The following is a 24,479-nucleotide window of genomic DNA, read 5'->3' as shown; positions in this document are numbered from 1 at the left end:
CCTGGTACCAGAATCGCAGGTGAGGAACCCACGTGGTGGTGCTGGTGAGGTGTGGGTGAGGTGTGTGGTGAGGTGTGTGGTGAGGTGTGTGGTGAGGTGGGGTGGTGAGATAGGTGCAGGACCGCATGGAGCTAGCCGCGTCGCTCAACCTCACCGACACGCAGGTGAAGACCTGGTACCAGAATCGCAGGTGAGGAACCCACGTGGTGGTGGTGGTGGTGAGGTGTGGGTGAGGTGTGGGTGAGGTGTGTGGTGAGGTGTGGGTGAGGTGTGTGGTGAGGTGTGTGGTGAAGTGGTGTGGTGAGATAGTTGCAGGATCACGTGGAACTAGCCACAACACTCAACCTCACCGACACGCAGGTGAAGACCTGGTACCAGAATCGCAGGTGAGGAACCCACGTGGTGGTGGTGGTGAGGTGTGGTGAGGTGTGGTGAGGTGTGTGGTGAGGTGTGGGTAAGGTGGTGGATGAGGTGTGGGTGAGGTGTGGTGAGGTGGTGGTGAGGTAGTGGTGAGGTGTGGGTAAGGTGGTGGTGAGGTGTGGTGAGGTGTGGTGAGGTGTGGGTGAGGCGTGGGTAAGGTGGTGGTGAGGTGTGGTGAGGTGTGGGTGAGGTGGTGGTGAGGTGTGGGTGAGGTGTGGTAAGGTGGTGGTGAGGTGTGGGTGAGCTGTGGTGAGGTGTGGTGAGGTGTGGGTTAGGTGTGGTGAGGTGTGGGTGAGGTGTGGATGAGGTGTGGTGAGGTGTGGTGAGGTGGTGGTGAGGTGTGGGTGAGGTGTGGTGAGGTGTGGATGAGGTGTGGTGAGGTGTGCTGAGGTGTGGGTGAGGCGTGGGTGAGGTGTGGGTTAGGTGTGTGGTGAGGTGTGGATGAGGTGGTGGGTGAGGCGTGGGTGAGGTGGTGGTGAGGTGGGCTGGTGAGATAGTTGCAGGATCACGTGGAACTAGCCACAACACTCAACCTCACCGACACGCAGGTGAGCACCTGGTACCTGAATCGCAGGTGAGGAACCCACGTGGTGGTGGTGAGGGTGGTGAGGGTGAGGTGTGGTGAGGTGGGTGGTTGTTAGTTAATGGTGTTGGCTGGTTGTGGTGGTTGTTGTTGTTGTTGGTGGTTGTTGGTTGTGGTGGTTGTTGTTGTTGGTTGTGGTAGTGGTGGTGATGTTGGTTGTGCAGCGGGTTAGCGCTACGCTGCGCTACGAATCTGGCACGACCCGAGTTCGATTCCCGCTCACGGCCACCAACACCACCACCCAGTGACAGCGATTATCTCAATCCAGTGCCTGGGCCTCCCCTAGGTCGACTCAGCCTCAAATGAGTTGCCTGGTGCGCTGTGTAGTAAATATCGCCACTGGGGAGACAAAGGCGGCCGGGCGAGGTGCTGGCCACCCACCCCCGCGTGTGCCTTGCCGGTCTTCATAGGCGCTCGCTAACAGCACTTGCCCGTACAGTCTGTTAAGGCTACACGGGGAATCTTTGTCTTGTTTGGTGGTGGTGTTCAACAAACACATTACGACACAGAGACCCGTAGACTCATCACACAGAGACCCATAGACTCATCACACAGAGACCCATAGACTCATCACACAGAGACCCATAGACTCACCACACAGAGACCCATAGACTCACCACACAGAGACCCATAGACTCATCACACAGAGACCCATAGACTCATCACACAGAGACCCACAGACTCACCACACAGAGACCCACAGAGTCACCACACAGAGACCCACAGACTCACCACACAGAGACCCACAGACTCATCACACAGAGACCCATAGACTCACCACACAGAGACCCACAGACTCACCACACAGAGACCCACAGACTCACCACTCAGAGACCCATAGACTCATCACTCAGAGACCCATAGACTCACCACACAGAGACCCATAGACTCACCATACAGAGACCCATAGACTCACCACACAGAGACCCATAGACTCATCACACAGAGACCCATAGACTCATCACACAGAGACCCACAGACTCACCACACAGAGACCCACAGAGTCACCACACAGAGACCCACAGACTCACCACACAGAGACCCACAGACTCATCACACAGAGACCCATAGACTCACCACACAGAGACCCACAGACTCACCACACAGAGACCCACAGACTCACCACTCAGAGACCCATAGACTCATCACTCAGAGACCCATAGACTCACCACACAGAGACCCATAGACTCACCACACAGAGACCCATAGACTCACCACACAGAGACCCATAGACTCACCACACAGAGACCCACAGACTCACCACTCAGAGACCCATAAACTCATCACTCAGAGACCCACAGACTCATCACACAGAGACCCACAGACTCACCACTCAGAGACCCATAGACTCATCACACAGAGACCCACAGACTCACCACACAGAGACCCACAGACTCATCACACAGAGACCCACAGACTCACCACTCAGAGACCCATAGACTCATCACTCAGAGACCCATAGACTCACCACACAGAGACCCATAGACTGACCACACAGAGACCCACAGACTCACCACACAGAGACCCACAGACTCACCACACAGAGACCCACAGACTCACCACACAGAGACCCACAGACTCACCACTCAGAGATCCATAGACTCATCACTCAGAGACCCATAGACTCACCACACAGAGACCCACAGACTCACCACACAGAGACCCACAGACTCACCACACAGAGACCCACAGACTCACCACAAAGAGACCCACAGACTCACCACACAGAGACCCATAGACTCATCACTCAGAGACCCACAGACTCACCACACAGAGACCCAAAAACTCACCACACAGAGACCCACATACTCACCACACAGAGACCCACAGACTCACCATACAGAGACTCACAGACTCACCACACAGAAACCCACAGACTCACCACACAGAAACCCATAGACTCACCACACAGAGACCCACAGATTCCTCCTTTGCCCTCCCCTACACCCCCCACTCCCCCTCCCCACGTCCCTCGCCGCCCGTGTTGTTGAGATCCCTTTCGAGCCCCTCCCCTACTGACGTCACAGGGGGAAGCAGTGACGTGCGGGGAGGGGGTGTGTCTAATGGGGAGCGGTGGTGCAGCGGTTAGCGTAACCGCACTGCGCTCCGACTAGGAACCCGCCCACGACCCCAGTTCGATTCCACACTCACAGCGACCACCAAAGACAAAGATCCCCCCTGTAGCCTCTAACAGACTGTTGGGGCAAGTGCTGTAGGCCGGCACGGCACACGAGGGGGTGGGTGGCCAGCACCACGCCTGGCCGCCTTTGTCTCTCCAGTGGCGATGTTTACTACACACACAGCACCAGATACTCATTTGAGGCTGAGTCGACCTGGGGGAGACAAAGGCGGCCGGTGCTGCCTTCAGTGCTACTGTTCGCGCACCCACGCACATACCAGTCACCCACCAACCCACCCACCAACCCACTCACATACCACTCACCCACCAAAACACTCACCCACCAACCCACCCACCAACCCACTCACCCACCAACCCACCCACCAACCCACTCACATACCACTCACCCACCAAAACACTCACCCACTAACCCACCCACCAACCCACTCACCCACCAACCCACCCACCAACCCACTCACATACCACTCACCCACCAAAACACTCACCCACTAACCCACCCACCAACCAACTCACCCACCAACCCACCCACCAACCCACTCACATACCACTCACCCACCAAAACACTCACCCACTAACCCACCCACCAACCCACTCACCCACCAACCCACCCACCAACCCACTCACATACCACTCACCCACTGCCATACCACTCACCCACTAACCCACCCACCAACCCACTCACCCACCAACCCACCCACCAACCCATTCACATACCACTCACCCACTGCCATACCACTCACTCACTCACCCACTCACATACCCATCCACTCACCAACCAACCCACTCACCCACCAACCCACTCACACACCACTCACCCACCCACTCACCAACCAACCATACCCATGCACCCACTCACCAACTTACCCACGCACCCACCCACCAACTAACCCACTCACTAACCCACCAATCCACCCACCAACCCACCCACTCACCCACTAACCCATTCACCCACCCACCAACCCACGCACTCACCCACCCACTAACCCAACCACTAACGCACCAATCCACCCACCAACCCACCAACCAACCCACTCACCCACGCACCCACTACACCAACCAACCCACTCACCCACCAACCCACTCACCCACCAACCATACCCACGCACCCACCCACCAACTAACCCACCAATCCACCCACTCACCCACGCACCCACTCCACCCACCAACCCACTCACCCACCAACCCACTCACCCACCAACCAACCATACCCACGCACCCACCCATCAACTAATCCACGCACCCACCCACCAACTAACCCACCCACTAACCCACTAATCCACCCACCAACCCACCCACCAACCCACTCACCCACGCACCCACTCCACCCACCAACCCACTCACCCACCAACCCACTCACCCACCAACCAACCATACCCACGCACCCACCCTTCAACTAATCCACGCACCCACCCACCAACTAACCCACCCACTAACCCACTAATCCACCCACCAACCCACCCACCAACCCACTCACCCACGCACCCACTCCACCCACCAACCCACTCACCCACCAACCCACTCACCCACCAACCATACCCACGCACCCACCCTTCAACTAATCCACGCACCCACCCACCAACTAACCCACCCACTAACCCACTAATCGACCCACCAACCCACCCACCAACCCACTCACCCACCAACCCACTCACCCACCAACCATACCCACGCATCCACCTACCCACTAACCCACCCACTAAAGCACCAATCCACCCACCAACCCACCAACCAACCCACTCACCCACGCACCCACTCCACCAACCATACCCACTCACCCACCAACCCACTCACCCACCCACCAACCCACGCACGCACCCACCCACCCACTAACCCACCCACTAACGCACCAATCCACCCACCAACCCACCAACCAACCCACTCACCCACGCACCCACTCCACCAACCAACCCACTCACCCACCAACCCACGCATCCACCTACCCACTAACCCACCCAGTAACGCACCAATCCACCCACCAACCCACCAACCAACCCACTCACCCACGCACCCACTCCACCAACCAATCCACTCACCCGCCAACCATACCCACGGACTCACCCACCCACTAACCCACCCACTAACGCACCAAAACACCCACCAACCCACCAACTAACCCACTCACCCACGCACCCACTCCACCAACCATACCCACTCACCCACCAACCCACGCACTCACCCACCCACTAACCCACCCAACAACGCACCAATCCACCCACCAACCAACCCACTCACCCACGCACCCACTCCACCAACCAACCCACTCACCAACCCACTCACCCACCAACCATACCCACGCACTCACCCACCCACTAACCCACCCACTAACGCACCAATCCACCCACCAACCCACCAACCAACCCACTCACCCACGCACCCACTCCACCAACCATACCCACTCACCCACCAACCCACTCACCCACCCACCATGCCCACGCACTCACCCACCCACTAACCCACCCACTAACGCACCAATCCACCCACCAACCCACCAACCAACCCACTCACCCACGCACCCACTCCACCAACCAACCCACTCACCCACCAACCATACCCACGGACTCACCCACCCACTAACGCACCAATCCACCCACCAACCCACCAACCCACTCACCCACGCACCCACTCCACCAACCATACCCACTCACCCACCAAATCACTCACCCACCCACCAACCCACGCACGCACCCACCCACTAACCCACCCAATAACGCACCAATCCACCCACCAACCAACCCACTCACCCACGCACCCACTCCACCAACCAACCCACTCACCAACCCACTCACCCACCAACCATACCCACGCACTCACCCACCCACTAACCCACCCACTAACGCACCAATCCACCCACCAACCCACCAACCAACCCACTCACCCACGCACCCACTCCACCAACCAACCCACTCACCAACCCACTCACCCACCAACCATACCCACGCACTCACCCACCCACTAACCCACCCACTAACGCACCAATCCACCCACCAACCCACCAACCAACCCACTCACCCACGCACCCACTCCACCAACCATACCCACTCACCCACCAACCCACTCACCCACCCATCATACCCACGCACTCACCCACCCACTAACGCACCCACTAACGCACCAATCCACCCACCAACCCACCAACCAACCCACTCACCCACGCACCCACTCCACCAACCAACCCACTCACCAACCCACTCACCCACCAACCATACCCACGCACTCACCCACCCACTAACCCACCCACTAACGCACCAATCCACCCACCAACCCACCAACCAACCCACCCATCCACGCACCCACTCCACCAACCATACCCACTCACCCACCAACCCACTCACCCACCCATCATACCCACGCACTCACCCACCCACTAACGCACCCACTAACGCACCAATCCACCCACCAACCCACCAACCAACCCACTCACCCACGCACCCACTCCACCAACCAACCCACTCACCAACCCACTCACCCACCAACCATACCCACGCACTCACCCACCCACTAACCCACCCACTAACGCACCAATCCACCCACCAACCCACCAACCAACCCACCCATCCACGCACCCACTCCACCAACCATACCCACTCACCCACCAACCCACTCACCCACCCATCATACCCACGCACTCACCCACCCACTAACGCACCCACTAACGCACCAATCCACCCACCAACCCACCAACCAACCCACTCACCCACGCACCCACTTCACCAACCAACCCACTCACCAACCCACTCACCCACGCACCCACTTCACCAACCAACCCACTCACCAACCCACTCACCCACCCACCAACCCACCAACCAACCCACTCACCCACGCACCCACTCCACCAACCATACCCACTCACCCACCAACCCCACCCTCCCCCACCCCATGTCACCCCACTACCCAGGACCAAGTGGAAGCGTCAGACCGCAGTGGGCCTGGAACTTCTCGCCGAGGCCGGCAACTACTCCGCCCTACAGCGAATCTTCCCCTCGCCTTACTTTTACCCTCCCACGGGCCTCATGCCCGGCCTAGACCCGGCCACCGCAGCAGCGGCCATGTGCGTCTACAGAGGCGGTGCACCACCACCCAGCCACCACCCGCACCACCCGCAACACCCGCACCACCCGCACCACCACCACCACCACCACCACCACCCACACCACCCTCATCCTCACCACCCCAACCACCACCACCACCACCACCATCCACATCATCACACGCACGTGGGCGTAGTGTCGGCACCCCAGCAGGTGTCGAATTCGTCATCATCGTCGTCGGCTCATCCACCTCCTGCTCCACCTCCTCCTCCTCCTCCTCCTCCACCTCCTCCTCCACCTCTTCCTCTGCAGCCGCCCTTGCACAGGCCGCTGGTACCTCGCGTCTTGTTGGGGGGCCTCGGTGGGCTTGGAGGGCTCGGAGTGGTGGGTGGTGGTGGTGGTGGTGGAGGTGGTGGAGGTGGTGGTGGTGGTGGACTAGCGGTTAGTGGAGCGGTATTGGTCCAGTCCGTACAGCCGAGGTGAAGTGGGGTTGCCGGGGGGTGGGGGGGGTGGTGGGATGGGTGGGTGGTGGGGGGGTGGGTGGAGTGCGTCCGAAACGTCGAACTCTACCGAGAACAATGAGAAGGGTGGAGGGGGTTTTGGGGGTGAGATGTGGGTGGGGGAGGGGTGGGCAGTGGAAGAGAGCAGAGCCCCCTGGCCTCCCCCACGTGACCCCCCCCCCCCCCCCCCACGTGACCCCCCCGAACGATGTACAGATAAAGGTCCCCCGTATAGCCTCTTACTGGATATTGGGGCAAGTGCTGTTAGCGGGCGCCTAACACGCAGACAGAGACACGCACACGGAGACACACGGAGACGCACACACGGAGACACGCACACGGAGACACACGGAGACACACACACGGAGACGCACACACGGAGACACACGGAGACGCGCACACGGAGACACGCACACGGAGACACGCACACGGAGACACACGGAGACACACACACGGAGACACACACACGGAGACACACGGAGACACGCACACGGAGACACGCACACGGAGACACGCACACGGAGACACACGGAGACACACACACGGAGACACGCACACGGAGACACGCACACGGAGACACACAGAGACACACACACGGAGACACACGGAGACACACACACGGAGACACACGGAGACGCGCACAGGGAGACACGCACACGGAGACACGCACACGGAGACACACACACGGAGACACACGGAGACACGCACACGGAGACACGCACACGGAGACACACACACGGAGACACACGGAGACACACACACGGAGACACACACACACGGAGACACACGGAGACACACACACGGAGACACGCACACGGAGACACACGGAGACACACACACGGAGACACACACACGCAGACACACGGAGACACACACACGGAGACACACACACGGAGACACACACACGGAGACACACACACGGAGACACACGGAGACACGCACACGGAGACACACACACGGAGACACACACACGGAAACGCACACACGGAGACATCACCGACTCATCGGCCTCCAATTAAACGAGAAAACCCGGGCATGCCGCTGTCCACCCACCCCCTCTGTGTGTGCCACAGTGCCGGTAGCCTTCGTAGGTGCTGCCCGCTACTCGCTAACAGCACTTGCCCCTGAAGTGTGTACATACTGTACATATATAGGTACACACTATATGCATATATGTATATGTGTGTGGGACATACATTATACCGTATATATATAGAAAAAGAAGGCGTTTTTTGGGGGGGGAGAGGTGTTGGAGCAGACACGGGATTCTCGACTGTGTATAATCCAGCCCACGTTTTCGTGATTGGGGGTCATTTTTATTTTCCATTGGCGTACCCGAGCCGAGCCAGCACGGTTGCCTGGCACGGTATGGGGGTGGTGGGGGGAGGGGGGGTGTAGAGAGAGAGAGGGGTGGGTGGGATTCAAGTGACACGCGCTCGCTCGTTTGCGTGTGATGACGGTCGGCACGGCACGGCACGGTTGTGGCAGTGGGAAAGGAAAAAAAAAGCCCTGGCTTGGCTCGGCTCGGCTCGGCACGGCTCGGTTGTGCCAGTGGGAAAGAACAAAAAAGCAAACCCGAGCCGTGCCTCGCCCTGGCTTAGCTCGGCTCGGCTCGGCACGACTCGGTTGTGTCTGTGGAGAAAAAAAAGCAAACCGAGCCGTGCCTCGCCCTGGCTTTGCCAGGCCTGGCTCGGCTCGGCACGGCTCGGTTATGCCAGTGGGAAAGAAGAAAAGAAGCAACCCGAGCCGTGCCTGGCCTGGCCCCTGGCCTGGCCTGGCTCGGCACGGCTCGGTTGTGAACTGTGGGTGAAAGGAAAAATACACCCGGAAAATCGATGCATTATGCCGTGATGTGCCCGCCCCCTTAACCCTCCCCCTTCTAATCCACAGAGCGGTTCACGTTTCGTTGTGGTCGGGGGGCGAGGATCACCCCGACGTGCACACAAACACTGGATTCATGTTGTGTCGTTAAACCCTCCACCACCACCACCACAGCCAATCAACGGTTTGTGTCACCCAAGGCACAAAGGTCCCCGATCAGTTGCATATTTAAGCGTCTAAACCGGCGTGCGTTGCGTGCAAGGCCGTGACCCGTAACGACAACAACAACAACAACCACAACAACCACAACAACAACAACCACAACAACCACAACAACAACAACCACAACAACAACCGAACGTCGTCTGTTGTGGTGGTGGTGGTGGTGGTGGAGGTTTGAACGACCCAATGTAACTAACCCAGGACCCCCACACTCCCCCTCCCAAATAATAAGCCCCACCTCTATCATGGATTAACATTGGTCGCCAAAACCCTGATACTTATGAATACTAACTGCTACTACCACGTGTACAAATCGTCCCCGGATGATTGAATCCCGGAGGCCTGAATCCGTCAGCGACGAGGCAATGCACCCGGAAAAGGGTGCGTCGTGAAACGTCCGATTGATCGTCTCGTGCCAAAAGTATAGCCGTCAGCCAGTCACCCCGTCCACCCACCCACCACTCATCAACCCACCCACCTACCCACTTATCAACCTACTCACCCACAAACCCACTCACCAACCCACCCACCCATCAACCCACCAACCCACCCACCTATCCACTCACCCACCCATCCACTCACCCACCTACCCACCAACCCACCAACCCACCAACCCACCAACCCAACCCATCCACTTACCCACCCACCAACCCACCCACCAACCCACTCACCTACCCACCCAGCAACCCAACCCACCCACCCCTCAGCCACCCACCCACCAACCCACCCACCGACCCACCAACCCACCAACCCACCCACCCATCAACCCGCCCACCAACTCACCCATCCACTCACCCACCCACCCATCCACTCACCCACTCATCCACCCATCCACTCACCCACCCACCAACCCACCAACCCACCCACCAACTCACCAACCCACCCACCCATCAGCTCCTGCGGTCTGACCCCAGGAGCCAGCCTGACCCAACACCTCGTACTAAAGGATGAGCGCAGGGTTTGGCTAGGTACGGTGCGAATGAAGTTCAACGTAACTGTACATACATACCCACACCACCATCACGACCACCACCACCACCACCATCAACACCACCATTACCATCATCATCATTACCACCACCACCAACACCACCACCATCATCATCATTACCACCACCAACACCACCACCATCATCATCATTACCACCACCAACACCACCACCATCATCATCATTACCACGACCAACACCACCATTACCACCTCCCATCAGCGCGGTTTGTCTACGTACGGTGCGAAAGAAGTTCAACATACAGTACATACCCACACCACCACCAACACCATCATTACCACCGCCAACACCAAAGACAAAGATCCCCCGTGTAGCCTGCAACAGACTGTAGGGGCAAGTGCTGTTAGCGAGCAGCTCACACACAGACAGAGACAAAGATCCCCCGTGTAGTCTCTAACAGACTTGTGGGGGCAAGTGCTGTTAGCGAGCAGCTCACACACAGACACAGACAAAGATCCCCCGTGTAGCCTCTAACAGACTTGTGGGGGCAAGTGCTGTTAGCTAGCACCACACATACAGACACAGACAAAGATCCCCCGTGTAGCCTCTAACAGGCTGTAGGGGCAAGTGCTGTTAGCGAGTATCACCACCTATGAAGGCCGGCACGGCACACGAGGGGGTGGGTGGCCAGCACCACCGCGCCCGGCCGCCTTTGTCTCCCCGAGTGGCGATGTTTTTCACATCGCGCCTGGGTAACTAATTCGAGGCTGAGTCGACCTAGGAGAGGTCCCATGGACCGGTTCAGAAAATCGTCACCGGCGTTTGAGGTGGCCGTGAGCGCGAATTGAACTCGGGGTGGGTGGGGGGGGTGGGGGAGGGTGGGGGGGTGGTGGTGGTGGGGGGAGGTGGTGGGGGGCCACTGGGTTCCTAGCGGAGCGGCAACGGCAACAGCGGCACCACCAACACCACCGCTGCCATCATCATCATCATCATCGCCGCCAACAGCCACCTCGGCTTAACACGGTTTTTGTACAGGTGGGGAAGAAGTTCAACGTGCGGACGCACGTACCCCACGCTCGCTGGAAGCGGGCGTTGGGCTGCGTGTGCTCGTCTCTTTTGCCCGACTCGACGCGCGCGGACGCAACTTACTTGAATGTGACTTGCGTGAGCGTGGCTGTACGTGGGCGTAGCGTGCGTAAGTCGAGACTTACGTGAGCGTGACTGTACGTGGGCGTAGCGTGCGTAAGTCGAGACGTACGTGAGCGTGGCTGCACGTGGGCGTAGCGTGCGTAAGTCGAGACTTATGCGAACGCATCGCACGTAAGTCGAACCTTACGTGAACGTAACTTACGTGAAGGCTGCGTGCGTAAGTCGAAACTTACGTGAAGGTAACGTGCGTAAGTCGAAACTTACGCGAACGCATCGTACGCAAGTCGAAACTTACGTGAAGGCTGCGTGCGTAAGTCGAAACTTACGCGAACGCATCGCACGTAAGTCGGAACTTACGTGAACGTAACTTACGTGAAGGCTGTGTGCGTAAGTCGAAACTTACGTGAACGCATCGTGCGTAAGTCGAAACTTACATCAACGTGACGTGTGTGAACGTAACTTACACTGAACACATTTAAGATGCGAAAAATGAAACGACTTGACAAACAACATTTCATGTATTCATATGTGCGTGTATATACTCTTAAAAACAAGACATTAAAATGACATTACTACGATCCTTTGGTGGTGGTGATGTGCATCTACCGGTCATCTCAGTCGGCCAGCCCATGGCACCTGCAGGGTCTGTCCCGATGCCTCCTGCACCTAGCCTGGCACAGTAGGGCGGTACAGCTGGTGGTGCATCTGTCAGTCATCTCAGTCAGCCAGCCCATGGCACCTGCAGGGTCTGTCCCGAGACCTCCTGCACCTAGCCTGGCACAGTAGGGGGGTACAGCTGGTGGTGCATCTGTCAGTCATCTCAGTCAGCCAACCCATGGCACCTGCAGGGTCTGTCCCGAGGCCTCCTGCACCTAGCCTGGCACAGTAAGGGGGTACAGCTGGTGATGTGCATCTACCGGTCATCTCAGTCAGCCAACCCATGGCACCTGCAGGGTCTGTCCCGAGACCTCCTGCACCTAGCCTGGCACAGTAGGGGGGTACAGCTGGTGATGTGCATCTACCGGTCATCTCAGTCGGCCAGCCCATGGCACCTGCAGGGTCTGTCCCGAGACCTCCTCCTCCTGTCAGCAGAGAGCCTTCGACACTTCACGTGGAAGCCTCGAAGTGCACCTAGCCTGGCACAGCCGCCGTCGAGACGTCACCGCCACTTAGTGGCGAATGGCGGCTGTGTTGGGTCATTGGTCTGTGTGGACTGCCACTGATTGAGACAATGTCACATGATTAATGACGTCTGTTTTCCCCCGTACGTGGGAGTGATTTCCACTGCCAGCCACTACCAGACCAAAAAAATAAAATGCTTCAAGTAAATGTGAACACTTTAATGGGACCATCGCTTTCAGTGCATGAAGAAACGGACTATATGCACTGCAACGTGATAACAAGTGTAATGTTAATAGCTTCAAAAAGTCATCACATTCTTAGTTCTTTCGGTAAAGTCACGTTGAAGGGAAACAACAAATAATAAAAATAATAAAATATATATTATTTTTTATTGTTTCCCTTCAACGTGACTTTACCGAAAGAACTAAGAATATGAATTACTGCAGTCACGAAAGCTTTAAATCAAAAGTCATCACACTTCAATCTTGATCTGATGTCGTTGTCAACGCATGCCCGTGCAAGGAAGACTTTGACGCCCCTTATCGCGAGACGGTTTCTTTATTTAAGAAGCCACGTGCTCACACTCGGACAGGCGGAGACCCCACTGCAACAGCCCCGAGTCTCACACGCCCCCATTCCCGAAGCTTCTCGCTCGCTCGAGACCGCTCGCTCCACCAGCTGACCCCACCGTCCTCTTCCGTCACCCGGACACGCTCCTATTCTCGACCATTCCCGTAGCCACCAGTCCGTTCGCACTGCAGGCTGATTCCCCTGTCATTACCTCCTGTGGCCACCAGTCCACTCGCACTGCTGGCTGATTCCCCTGTCATTGCCTCCCATGGACACTTACCCTTCACACTGCAGGCTGACTCCCCCTGTAATTACCTCCCTTAGCCACTAGTCCATTCGCACTGCAGGCTGACTCCCCCGGCATTACCTCCTGTAGCCACTAGTCCACTCATACTGCAGGCCGACTCCCCTGTCTTTACCTCCTGTAGCCACTAGACCAGTGGTTCTTAACCTGGGTTCGATCGAACCCCAGGGGTTCGGTGAGTCGATCTCAGGGGTTCGGCAGAGCCCCCGCCACGGAGGTCCGGACACACTTGAATTATTGTGTAAATTTGTGATGACACACACGGCCCGCTTGGCCATCACTGGCTGCAGATGATCATGCTACACTGCTTGGCCAATCAGCGCTGCGGGGAATTTAGTGCGTACTCAGTAGTCAACGTGTGACTGTTGTTGTCGTACGTCGTGTGATTTCTTTAATATTTTATCCATACTAACTATGTCGGGCAAAAGAAGAAAGTGGTCGGACGAATATGTACAACATGGATTCTCATGTATCACGGAACGTGATGGGAGTGAGCGTCCTATCTGCATGATTTGCAACGCCAAGTTGAGCAACTCTAGTCTTGCACCGGCAAAACTAAAGGAACACTTCTTGAAGCTGCATGGAGACGGGGAATACAAGAACACAACACTTGCTGAATTCAGGGTGAAGAGAGCCAGATTCGATGAAAGGGCCACTCTGCCTGCTCTTGGATTTGTACCTGTTAACAAACCGATCCTGACAGCATCGTACGAAGTTGCTTACCTGATCGCAAAGCAGGGCAAGCCACACACCATTGGTGAAACACTTGTGAAACCAGCTGCATTAAAGATGGCGAATCTGATACTCGGAACAGCGGCCGAAGGTAAATTATCCCAAATTCCCCTTTCAAATGACACCGTCAGTGACAGAATAGAAGACATGAGTAAAGACATCTTGGCTCAAGTAGTCGCGGATCTGATTTCAAGCCCGGCAAAATTCAGCCTTCAACTCGACGAAACCACAGACGTTTCTGATCTAAGCCAGCTTGCTGTTTTTGTACGCTATGTGAAAGACGACATGATAAAAGAAGAGTTTTTATTTTGTAAGCCTCTTACAACAACAACGAAGGCAGCCGATGTGAAGAAGCTTGTGGATGACTTCTTCAGAGACAACAATCTTTCATGGGATATGGTTTCTGCAGTTTGTACGGACGGAGCTCCAGTCATGCTGGGAAGAAAGTCTGGTTTTGGTGCGCTAGTAAAGGCCGATGCACCACACATCATTGTGACGCATTGTATTCTGCACAGGCATGCGTTGGCAACAAAAACCTTACCTCCAAAAATGGCAGAAGTATTAAAAACTGTGGTGGAATGTGTGAACTATGTGCGAAAAAGTGCTCTGAGGCACCGCATCTTCAGTGAGCTGTGTAAAGAAATGGGCTCTGAATTTGAGGTACTTCTGCTCCATTCTAATATTCGGTGGTTATCCCGGGGACAGGTGCTGAATCGTGTTTTTGCCATGCGTGTGGAATTAGCCCTGTTTTTGCAAGAGCACCAACACTGCTATGCAGATTGCTTCAAAAATCCTGAGTTCATTCTCATTTTAGCGTACATGGCTGATATATTCGCAGCTCTCAATCATCTCAATCAGCAGATGCAGGGTGGTGGAGTCAATATCATGGAAGCGGAAGAACACCTGAAGGCTTTTCAAAAAAAGCTACCGTTATGGAAACGACGAACAGAGAACAATAACTTCGCAAACTTCCCGCTTCTGGACGACTGTGCAAGTAAGATCGAAGATGTGTCTGGAATCGGAGATATTTCTGTATCCACGGAACTGAAGCAAACAATTGCCACGCACTTAGATGAGCTTGCAAAGTCTCTCGACGGATATTTCCATACAAGAGAGTCATATCCAGCATGGGTGAGACAGCCGTTCACGTTTGCTGTTGAAACAGCAGATGTCAATGATGAATTCCTCGACGAAATCATTGAAATTCAGCAGAGCCAGGTTCAACAGCAACTCTTCAGAACAACAACGCTCTCAACGTTTTGGTGTCGACAAATGAACAAGTATCCAGTTATTGCTAAGAAAGCCCTGGATTTTTTTATACCATTTGTTACAACATATCTTTGTGAGCAATCCTTTTCGAGGATGCTGGACATAAAAACGAAGAAAAGGAACATACTTTGCTGTGATAATGACATGAGAGTGGCACTTGCCAAGGTGAAGCCACGCATATCTGAACTGATCTCTCAAAGGCAACAGCAGAAGTCACATTTATTTCCAGGTATGTAATTTGTTGTGAGTTTATGCATTGTGTTGGTTTTATTCTTTGAACAAGGTAATGTTCATGCACGGCTCATTTTGTGTACCAGTAAAAAACATATCTACGTCTTGAATTTGAAAAAAATCACATTTTATTTTTCACTAAAGAGGGGTTCGGTGAATGCGCATATGAAACTGGTGGGGTTCGGTACCTCCAACAAGGTTAAGAACCACTGCACTAGACCCTTCACATTGCAGGCTGACTCCCCTATTATTACACCTGGAATATTCTCCAGGTGGTCTGCAGAGCCCTGAGGGCCATTTCTCGTGGCATTGTCGCAAATTCTCAAAAGTGTTCACATTTATTTGAAGGACCCTGAACTAACCCCCCCCCCCCAACCCCCACCTCAGGAGAGAGGGGAGTGAGGATTTGAATATGCGTCATGGGGGTGACGTTTCAGACCATGGACCTTCTTCAGAGCAGACAGATTACGGGTAGAGGGCGGCTGAATGCGACGATGGGTTGGTTGTGTTCATACGTCGGCTGCTTTTGTGTGTACATATAAGCCTACACACAATATACACACAATTTACATACACACACTATACACACACACTCTATACTATACACACATAATATATACTATACACATACACACTATATGTATACACATTCTTATTCTATGGTTCTTTCGGTAAAGTCACGTAGATTAAAAAAAATATAAGAATAAAATAATGAAAATAAAGTGAAAAAACACATCATATACTATACACACGCAATATATACACACACGATACACACACTATATACTATACACACTATATACTCAAAGATCAAAGATCCCCCATATAGCCTTAACAGACTGTAGGGGCAAGTGCTGTTAGCGAGCACCTATGAAGGCTGGAACGGTACACGAGGGGGTGGGTGGCCAGCACCACGCCCGACCGCCTTTGTCTCCCCAGTGGCAATGTTTACACACCGCACCAGGTACTCATTTGAGGTTGAGTCGACCTAGGGGAGGCCCGGGACCGGTTCAGATAATCGTCACTGGTGTTGGCCCTGGGCGGGAATCGAACCCGGGTCGCCAGGTTCATAGCGCTAACCGCTACACTATCGCTCCCCACAACACTATATACTACACACACATACACACACTATAACAACACAACACACACGCTATACTATCAGACGAAGAACACACACGATATACAACACACAAACTACCCGACACACACTCACACACAATACACCACAACGTGAAAGGCATTTCAGCGCACGTGACAGTATATATATAAAAAAAAAGCACGCTTCCCATTAATTCGAGACGGGCTTTGTGTTACGCGCGTTCAGACAGCAAAACAGAAACCTCTTGCAAGAAATCCCGTCGCTGCATTAGCCACCCACGCAGGAAGATTTTCGTGGACATTCGAACGCAAGACACGATCTGGTGGTGCATGATGATGCATCGTCTTTGAAACGGAACGGTTCACACGGAAGACAGAGGCCTTCCCGGGGGTCCAGTCTCACGAGCGGTGTCGAATTATTAATGTTCGTCGAAAAATTCACTCTGGACAAAAAGTTAAAAGCAAGACAACTGATCTTCGCGTGACAGCGTCAACTCAAAGGGTCTACGGATACACCACAAAATGCGCGTGACTACATCCACAATAGACGAATGTTGAATCTGTGATTTCGACAGCAGCAAGGAGGAGGCGAAAATCCGAAAAGCTAGGAAGTTTTTTTTTTTTAAAGCAGATGTCCAGTTAAAGGGAGAGAGGTGGAGTTGGTGGTGGGTGGGGTTAGGTAGATGGGGTCACAACAACAACGGACACACACGGACACGCACACACACGGACACGCAGACACACACAGACACACACACACACAGACACACACACAGACACACACACACACAGACACACACACACAGACACACACACAGACACACACACACACAGACACACAGACACACACACAGACACAGACACACACACAGACACACACACAGACACACACACAGACACAGACACACACAGACACACACACACAGACACACACAGACACACACACACAGACACACACACATACACACACACACAGACACACACACAGACACACACACAGACACACACACAGACACACACAGACACACACACACACAGACACACACACAGACACACACACAGACACACACACACACAGACACACACACAGACACACACAGACACACACACACAGACACACACACACAGACACACACACACAGACACACACAGACACACACAGACACACACACAGACACACACAGACACACACACACACAGGCACACACACACACACACAGACACACACACAGACACACACACAGACACACACACAGACATCGAACGATCGCTGGACCCACGTTAAGTCGTCTTCTTTGACCGTGACTCGTCTCTGGGGGGAGTGTGGGGGGCGGGCGTTTGGGAGGAGCGGTGGGACAGCGGTGAGGGCTCCCCGCTGCTACTTGTTACAGACGGTGAGATCGACTCACGGGACTGCTTATTGATCTCCTGGTGAAGGAATCCGATCAGCTGTGAAGCTCTTTTCTCTTCACTTAAAGCCTCCGTGACGGCCGCAGGAATTCCTTTCGGTGAGGGGGCCGTCCATAAATGACGTCACGCGATTTTGAACGATTTTTGACCCCCCCTCTCCTCGTCACACGACGTCACAAAAAGTCATACCCCCCTCAAATATGACGTCACAAAGCTCTGACCCCCCCCCCCCCCCCGTAAAAAATAAATAAAACATGCTTCAAATCGCTGTAAACTATTGTCACTATAGTTGCGTGTTTAATGTGGCGCTGCACTCTGATGTTGTAGGAAGAAAACTTTTATTAGAAATTATATTTAATTAAGTAGAACGTATTCTTGGTTCTTTCGGTAAAGTCACCACGTGGAAGGGAAAAAAATAAAATAATAAAAATATTAATAAAAAATATTTTCTTGTTTCCCTTCTACGTGACAATTACATAATATTCTTATTATTTTATTGTTTTATATTTTTATTATTTTATTGTTCCCCTTCTACGTGGTGGTGACTTTACCGAAAGAAACAATGATATGATTCCCTGCAGTCACGAAAGCTTTACATCAAAATTTAAGTAGAACGTGTTGTCTATATGCTTAGCTCTTTCGGTAAAGTCACGTTGAAGGGAAACAATAATAAGAATATTATTTTATTGTCACGTAGAAGGGAAACAATAAAATAATATTTTTTTATTATTTTATTTTTTCCCTTCTACGTGGTGACTTTACCGGAAGAACCAATAATACATTCTACTTAATTAAATATAATTTTTTTTAATAAATATAAAATTGCGCAATTTTGACGTGACGTCACATTTCTCAAACCCCCTCCCCCTCAACATCGTCACACATCGTCACAAATGTCTGACCCCGCCCCCTCCCCCCCCCAGGTGCGTGACGTCATTCATGGACGGCCCCTAAAGTCTCGCGATAGAAACCTAGGTGACTTTTACCGAAATATTTTAGGTATAAAAAATGTTTAAAAAAACTAAAAAAAATAATAATTTAGAAAAGTTATATTCTTAGCTCTTTCGGGGTAAAATCACGGTTGAAGGGAAACAATACTAACAATAAAATATATATATAAAACAATAAAAATTCTCACGACGTTTCGACCACAACACAAACGTTCATCATCAGGTGTGAAAAAACCAAGACACATTTGAAAGAAGTGGCGCTCCGCATTAATCAATTAATAAAAAAAATGACGGTGTGTTTATTTATTTAAAATATATATATATACTAAATAAATACAAACAGCGTTTTAAAAATAAATAAATAAATGCGGACCGCCACTTCTAGCAAATTTTCTTGGTTTTTTCACACCTGATGATGACCGTTTGCGTTATGGTCGAAACGTCGTGAGAATTTTTTTTTATTGTTTTATAAATATTTTTTTTTATTGTTTCCCCTTCAACTGTGACTTTACCGAAAGAGCTAAGGATATGAATTACTGCAGTCACAAAAGCTTTAATAAATCAAAATCTAGAAAGGTTAATTAAATCACGACGTTTCGCACGCAACACAAGCGTCCGTCACCATGTGGTGTGACTGTTCACATTTAATTTACTTGTATTTATTTTTTTATTTGTATTTTATTATCATTTTATTGCTATTTCATTATTATATTATTATTTTTTATAATTTTTTAGCATTATTTTTATTATTATTTTATTATTGTTTTGTTATTGTTATTTTTATAATTTTATTATTATCATATTATTGTAAATATTAAACTTTTATTGTTGATCATGTGCACAGATGCACAGATGGCAAAGGTAACACCCACCCCCCGTGTGTAGCCTCTAACAGACTGTAGTGGCAAGTGCTGTTAGCTAGCACCTCACACACAGACACAGACAAAGATCCCCCGTGTAGCCTCTAACAGACTGTAGGGGCAAGTGCTGTTAGCTAGCACCTCACACACAGACACAGACAAAGATACCCCGTGTAGCCTCTAACAGGCTGTAGGGGCAAGGGCTGTTAGCTAGCACCTCACATACAGACACAGACAAAGATCCCCCGTGTAGCCTCTAACAGGCTGTAGTGGCAAGTGCTGTTAGCTAGCACCTCACACACAGACACAGACAAAGATCCCCCGTGTAACCTCTAACAGACTGTAGTGGCAAGTGCTGTTAGCTAGCACCTCACATACAGACACAGACAAAGATCCCCCGTGTAGCCTCTAACAGACTGTAGTGGCAAGTGCTGTTAGCTAGCACCTCACATACAGACACAGACAAAGATCCCCCGTGTAGCCTCTAACAGACTGTAGGGGCAAGCGCTGTTAGCTAGCACCTCACACACAGACACAGACAAAGATCCCCCCACACAGACACAGACAAAGATCCCCCGTGTAGCCTCTAACAGGCTGTAGGGGCAAGTGCTGTTAGCTAGCACCTCACATAGAGACACAGACAAAGATCCCCGGTGTAGCCTCTAACAGGCTGTAGGGGCAAGTGCTGGTAGCTAGCACCTCACATACAGACACAGACAAAGATCCCCGGTGTAGCCTCTAACAGGCTGTAGGGGCAAGTGCTGTTAGCTAGCACCTCACATAGAGACACAGACAAAGATCCCCCGTGTAACCTCTAACAGACTGTAGTGGCAAGTGCTGTTAGCTAGCACCTCACATACACATACACATACAGACACAGACAAAGATCCCCCGTGTAACCTCTAACAGACTGTAGTGGCAAGTGCTGTTAGCTAGCACCTCACATAGAGACACAGACAAAGATCCCCGGTGTAGCCTCTAACAGGCTGTAGGGGCAAGTGCTGGTAGCTAGCACCTCACATACAGACACAGACAAAGATCCCCGGTGTAGCCTCTAAGAGGCTGTGGTGGCAAGTGCTGTTAGCTAGCTCCTCACATACAGACACAGACAAAGATCCCCCGTGTAGCCTCTAACAGACTGTAGTGGCAAGTGCTGTTAGCTAGCACCTCACACACAGACACAGACAAAGATCCCCCGTGTAGCCTCTAACAGGCTGTAGTGGCAAGTGCTGTTAGCTAGCACCTCACACACAGACACAGACAAAGATACCCCGTGTAGCCTCTAACAGGCTGTAGGGGCAAGTGCTGTTAGCTAGCACCTCACACAGAGACACAGACAAAGATCCCCCGTGTAGCCTCTAACAGACTGTAGGGGCAAGTGCTGTTAGCTAGCACCTCACATACAGACACAGACAAAGATCCCCCGTGTAGCCTCTAACAGACTGTAGGGGCAAGCGCTGTTAGCTAGCACCTCACACACAGACAAAGATCCCCCGTGTAGCCTCAACAGGCTGTAGGGGCAAGTGCTGTTAGCTAGCACCTCACATAGAGACACAGACAAAGATCCCCGGTGTAGCCTCTAACAGGCTGTAGGGGCAAGTGCTGTTAGCTAGCACCTCACACAGAGACACAGACAAAGATCCCCCGTGTAGCCTCTAACAGACTGTAGGGGCAAGTGCTGTTAGCTAGCACCTCACATACAGACACAGACAAAGATCCCCCGTGTAGCCTCTAACAGGCTGTAGTGACAAGTGCTGTTAGCTAGCACCTCACACAGAGACACAGACAAAGATCCCCCGTGTAACCTCTAACAGACTGTAGTGGCAAGTGCTGTTACCTAGCACCTCACAATCAGACACAGACAAAGATCCCCCGTGTAGCCTCTAAGAGGCTGTAGGGGCAAGTGCTGTTAGCTAGCACCTCACATACAGACAAAGATCCCCCGTGTGTAGCCTCTAACAGACTGTAGTGGCAAGTGCTGTTAGCTAGCACCTCACATACAGACACAGACACAGATCCCCCGTGTAGCCTCTAATAGGCTGTAGTGGCAAGTGCTGTTAGCTAGCACCTCACATACAGACACAGACAAAGATCCCCGTGTAGCCTCTAACACGCTGTAGTGGCAAGTGCTGTTAGCTAGCACCTCACACACAGACACAGACAAAGATCCCCCGTGTAGCCTCTAACAGGCTGTAGGGGCAAGTGCTGTTAGCTAGCATCTCACACACAAACACAGACAAAGATCCCCCGTGTAGCCTCTAACAGGCTGTAGGGGCAAGTGCTGTTAGCTAGAACCTCACACACAGACACAGACAAAGATCCCCCGTGTAGCCTTTAACAGGCTGTAGGGGCAAGTGCTGTTAGCTAGCACCACACATACAGACAAAGATCCCCCATGTAGCCTCTAACAGACTGTAGGGGCAATTGCTGTTAGCTAGCACCTCACATACAGACACAGACAAAGATCCCCCGTGTAGCCTCTAACAGGCTGTAGGGGCAAGTGCTGTTAGCTAGTACCTCACACACAGACACAGACAAAGATCCCCCGTGTAGCCTCTAACAGGCTGTAGGGGCAAGTGCTGTTAGCTAGCACCTCACACACAGACACAGACAAAGATCCCCCATGTAGCCTCTAACAGGCTGTAGGGGCAAGTGCTGTTAGCTAGCACCTCACACACAGACACAGACAAAGATCACCCGTGTAGCCTCTAACCGGCTGTAGGGGCAAGTGCTGTTAGCGAGCACCACAAAGACAAAAATCCCCCATATAGCCTTAACAGACTGTAGGGGCAAGTGCTGTTAGCGAGCAGCACCTATGAAGGCCGGAACGGCACACGAGGGGGTGGGTGGCCAGCACCACGCCCGGCCGCCTTTGTCTCCCCCAGTGGCGACGTTTACTACACGCATACTGTCTTACCGGCTACACGGGGGATCTTTGTCTGTGTGTCTCATAGCTGCTACTCGCTACTCACAGCACTTGCCCTCAGAGCCTGGGGCAGGCTACACGGGGGATCTTTGTCTGTGTGTCTCATAGCTGCTACTCGCTACTCACAGCACGTGCCCTCACAGCCTGGTGCAGGCTACACGGGGGATCTTTGTCTGTGTGTCTCATAGCTGCTACTCGCTACTCACAGCACTTGCCCTCGCAGCCTAGGGCAGGCTACACGGGGGATCTTTGTCTGTGTGTCTCATAGCTGCTACTCGCTACTCACAGCACTTGCCCTCACAGTCTGGGGCAGGCTACACGGGGGATCTTTGTCTGTGTGTCTCATAGCTGCTACTCGCTACTCACAGCACTTGCCCTCACAGCCTAGGGCAGGCTACACGGGGGATCTTTGTCTGTGTGTCTCATAGCTGCTACTCACTACTCACAGCACTTGCCCTCACAGCCTGGTGCAGGCTACACGGGGGATCTTTGTCTGTGTGTCTCATAGCTGCTACTCGCTACTCACAGCACTTGCCCTCGCAGCCTGGTGCAGGCTACACGGGGGATCTTTGTCTGTGTGTCTCATAGCTGCTACTCGCTACTCACAGCACTTGCCCTCACAGCCTGGTGCAGGCTACACGGGGGATCTTTGTCTGTGTGTCTCATAGCTGCTACTCGCTACTCACAGCACTTGCCCTCACAGCCTGTGGCAGGCTACACGGGGGATCTTTGTCTGTGTGTCTCATAGCTGCTACTCGCTACTCACAGCACTTGCCCTCACAGCCTGGTGCAGGCTACACGGGGGATCTTTGTCTGTGTGTCTCATAGCTGCTACTCGCTACTCACAGCACTTGCCCTCACAGTCTGGTGCAGGCTACACGGGGGATATTTGTCTGTGTGTCTCATAGCTGCTACTTGCTACTCACAGCACTTGCCCTCACAGCCTGGTGCAGGCTACACGGGGGATCTTTGTCTGTGTGTCTCATAGCTGCTACTCGCTACTCACAGCACTTGCCCTCACAGTCTGGTGCAGGCTACACGGGGGATCTTTGTCTGTGTGTCTCATAGCTGCTACTTGCTACTCACAGCACTTGCCCTCATAGCCTGGTGCAGGCTACACGGGGGATCTTTGTCTGTGTGTCTCATAGCTGCTACTCGCTACTCACAGCACTTGCCCTCACAGCCTGGTGC

General features: G+C 53.0%; 1 protein-coding gene across 1 annotated transcript in view; it reads left to right on the top strand.

Annotated features, from left to right (window-relative positions):
- LOC142922791 (uncharacterized) overlaps positions 1-7,654 on the top strand; it is a 65,565-nt gene extending 57,911 nt beyond the window's left edge. Inside the window, exon 3 of the mRNA XM_076063729.1 lies at positions 7,039-7,654. Coding sequence (XP_075919844.1) covers positions 7,039-7,654 — 616 coding nt within the window. The remainder of the gene's footprint in view (positions 1-7,038) is intronic.
- Positions 7,655-24,479: the final 16,825 nt, after the last annotated feature.

This window comes from Petromyzon marinus, unplaced genomic scaffold (genome assembly GCF_048934315.1).
Source record: "Petromyzon marinus isolate PM22_M1 ecotype Great Lakes invasive population unplaced genomic scaffold, UKy_Petmar_22M1.pri1.0 PM_Scaffold_173, whole genome shotgun sequence".
NCBI classification, from domain to species: Eukaryota; Metazoa; Chordata; class Hyperoartia; order Petromyzontiformes; family Petromyzontidae; genus Petromyzon; species Petromyzon marinus.
Note: the sequence above shows the minus strand (reverse complement) of the source record. Positions and strands in the feature narration are given on the sequence as shown.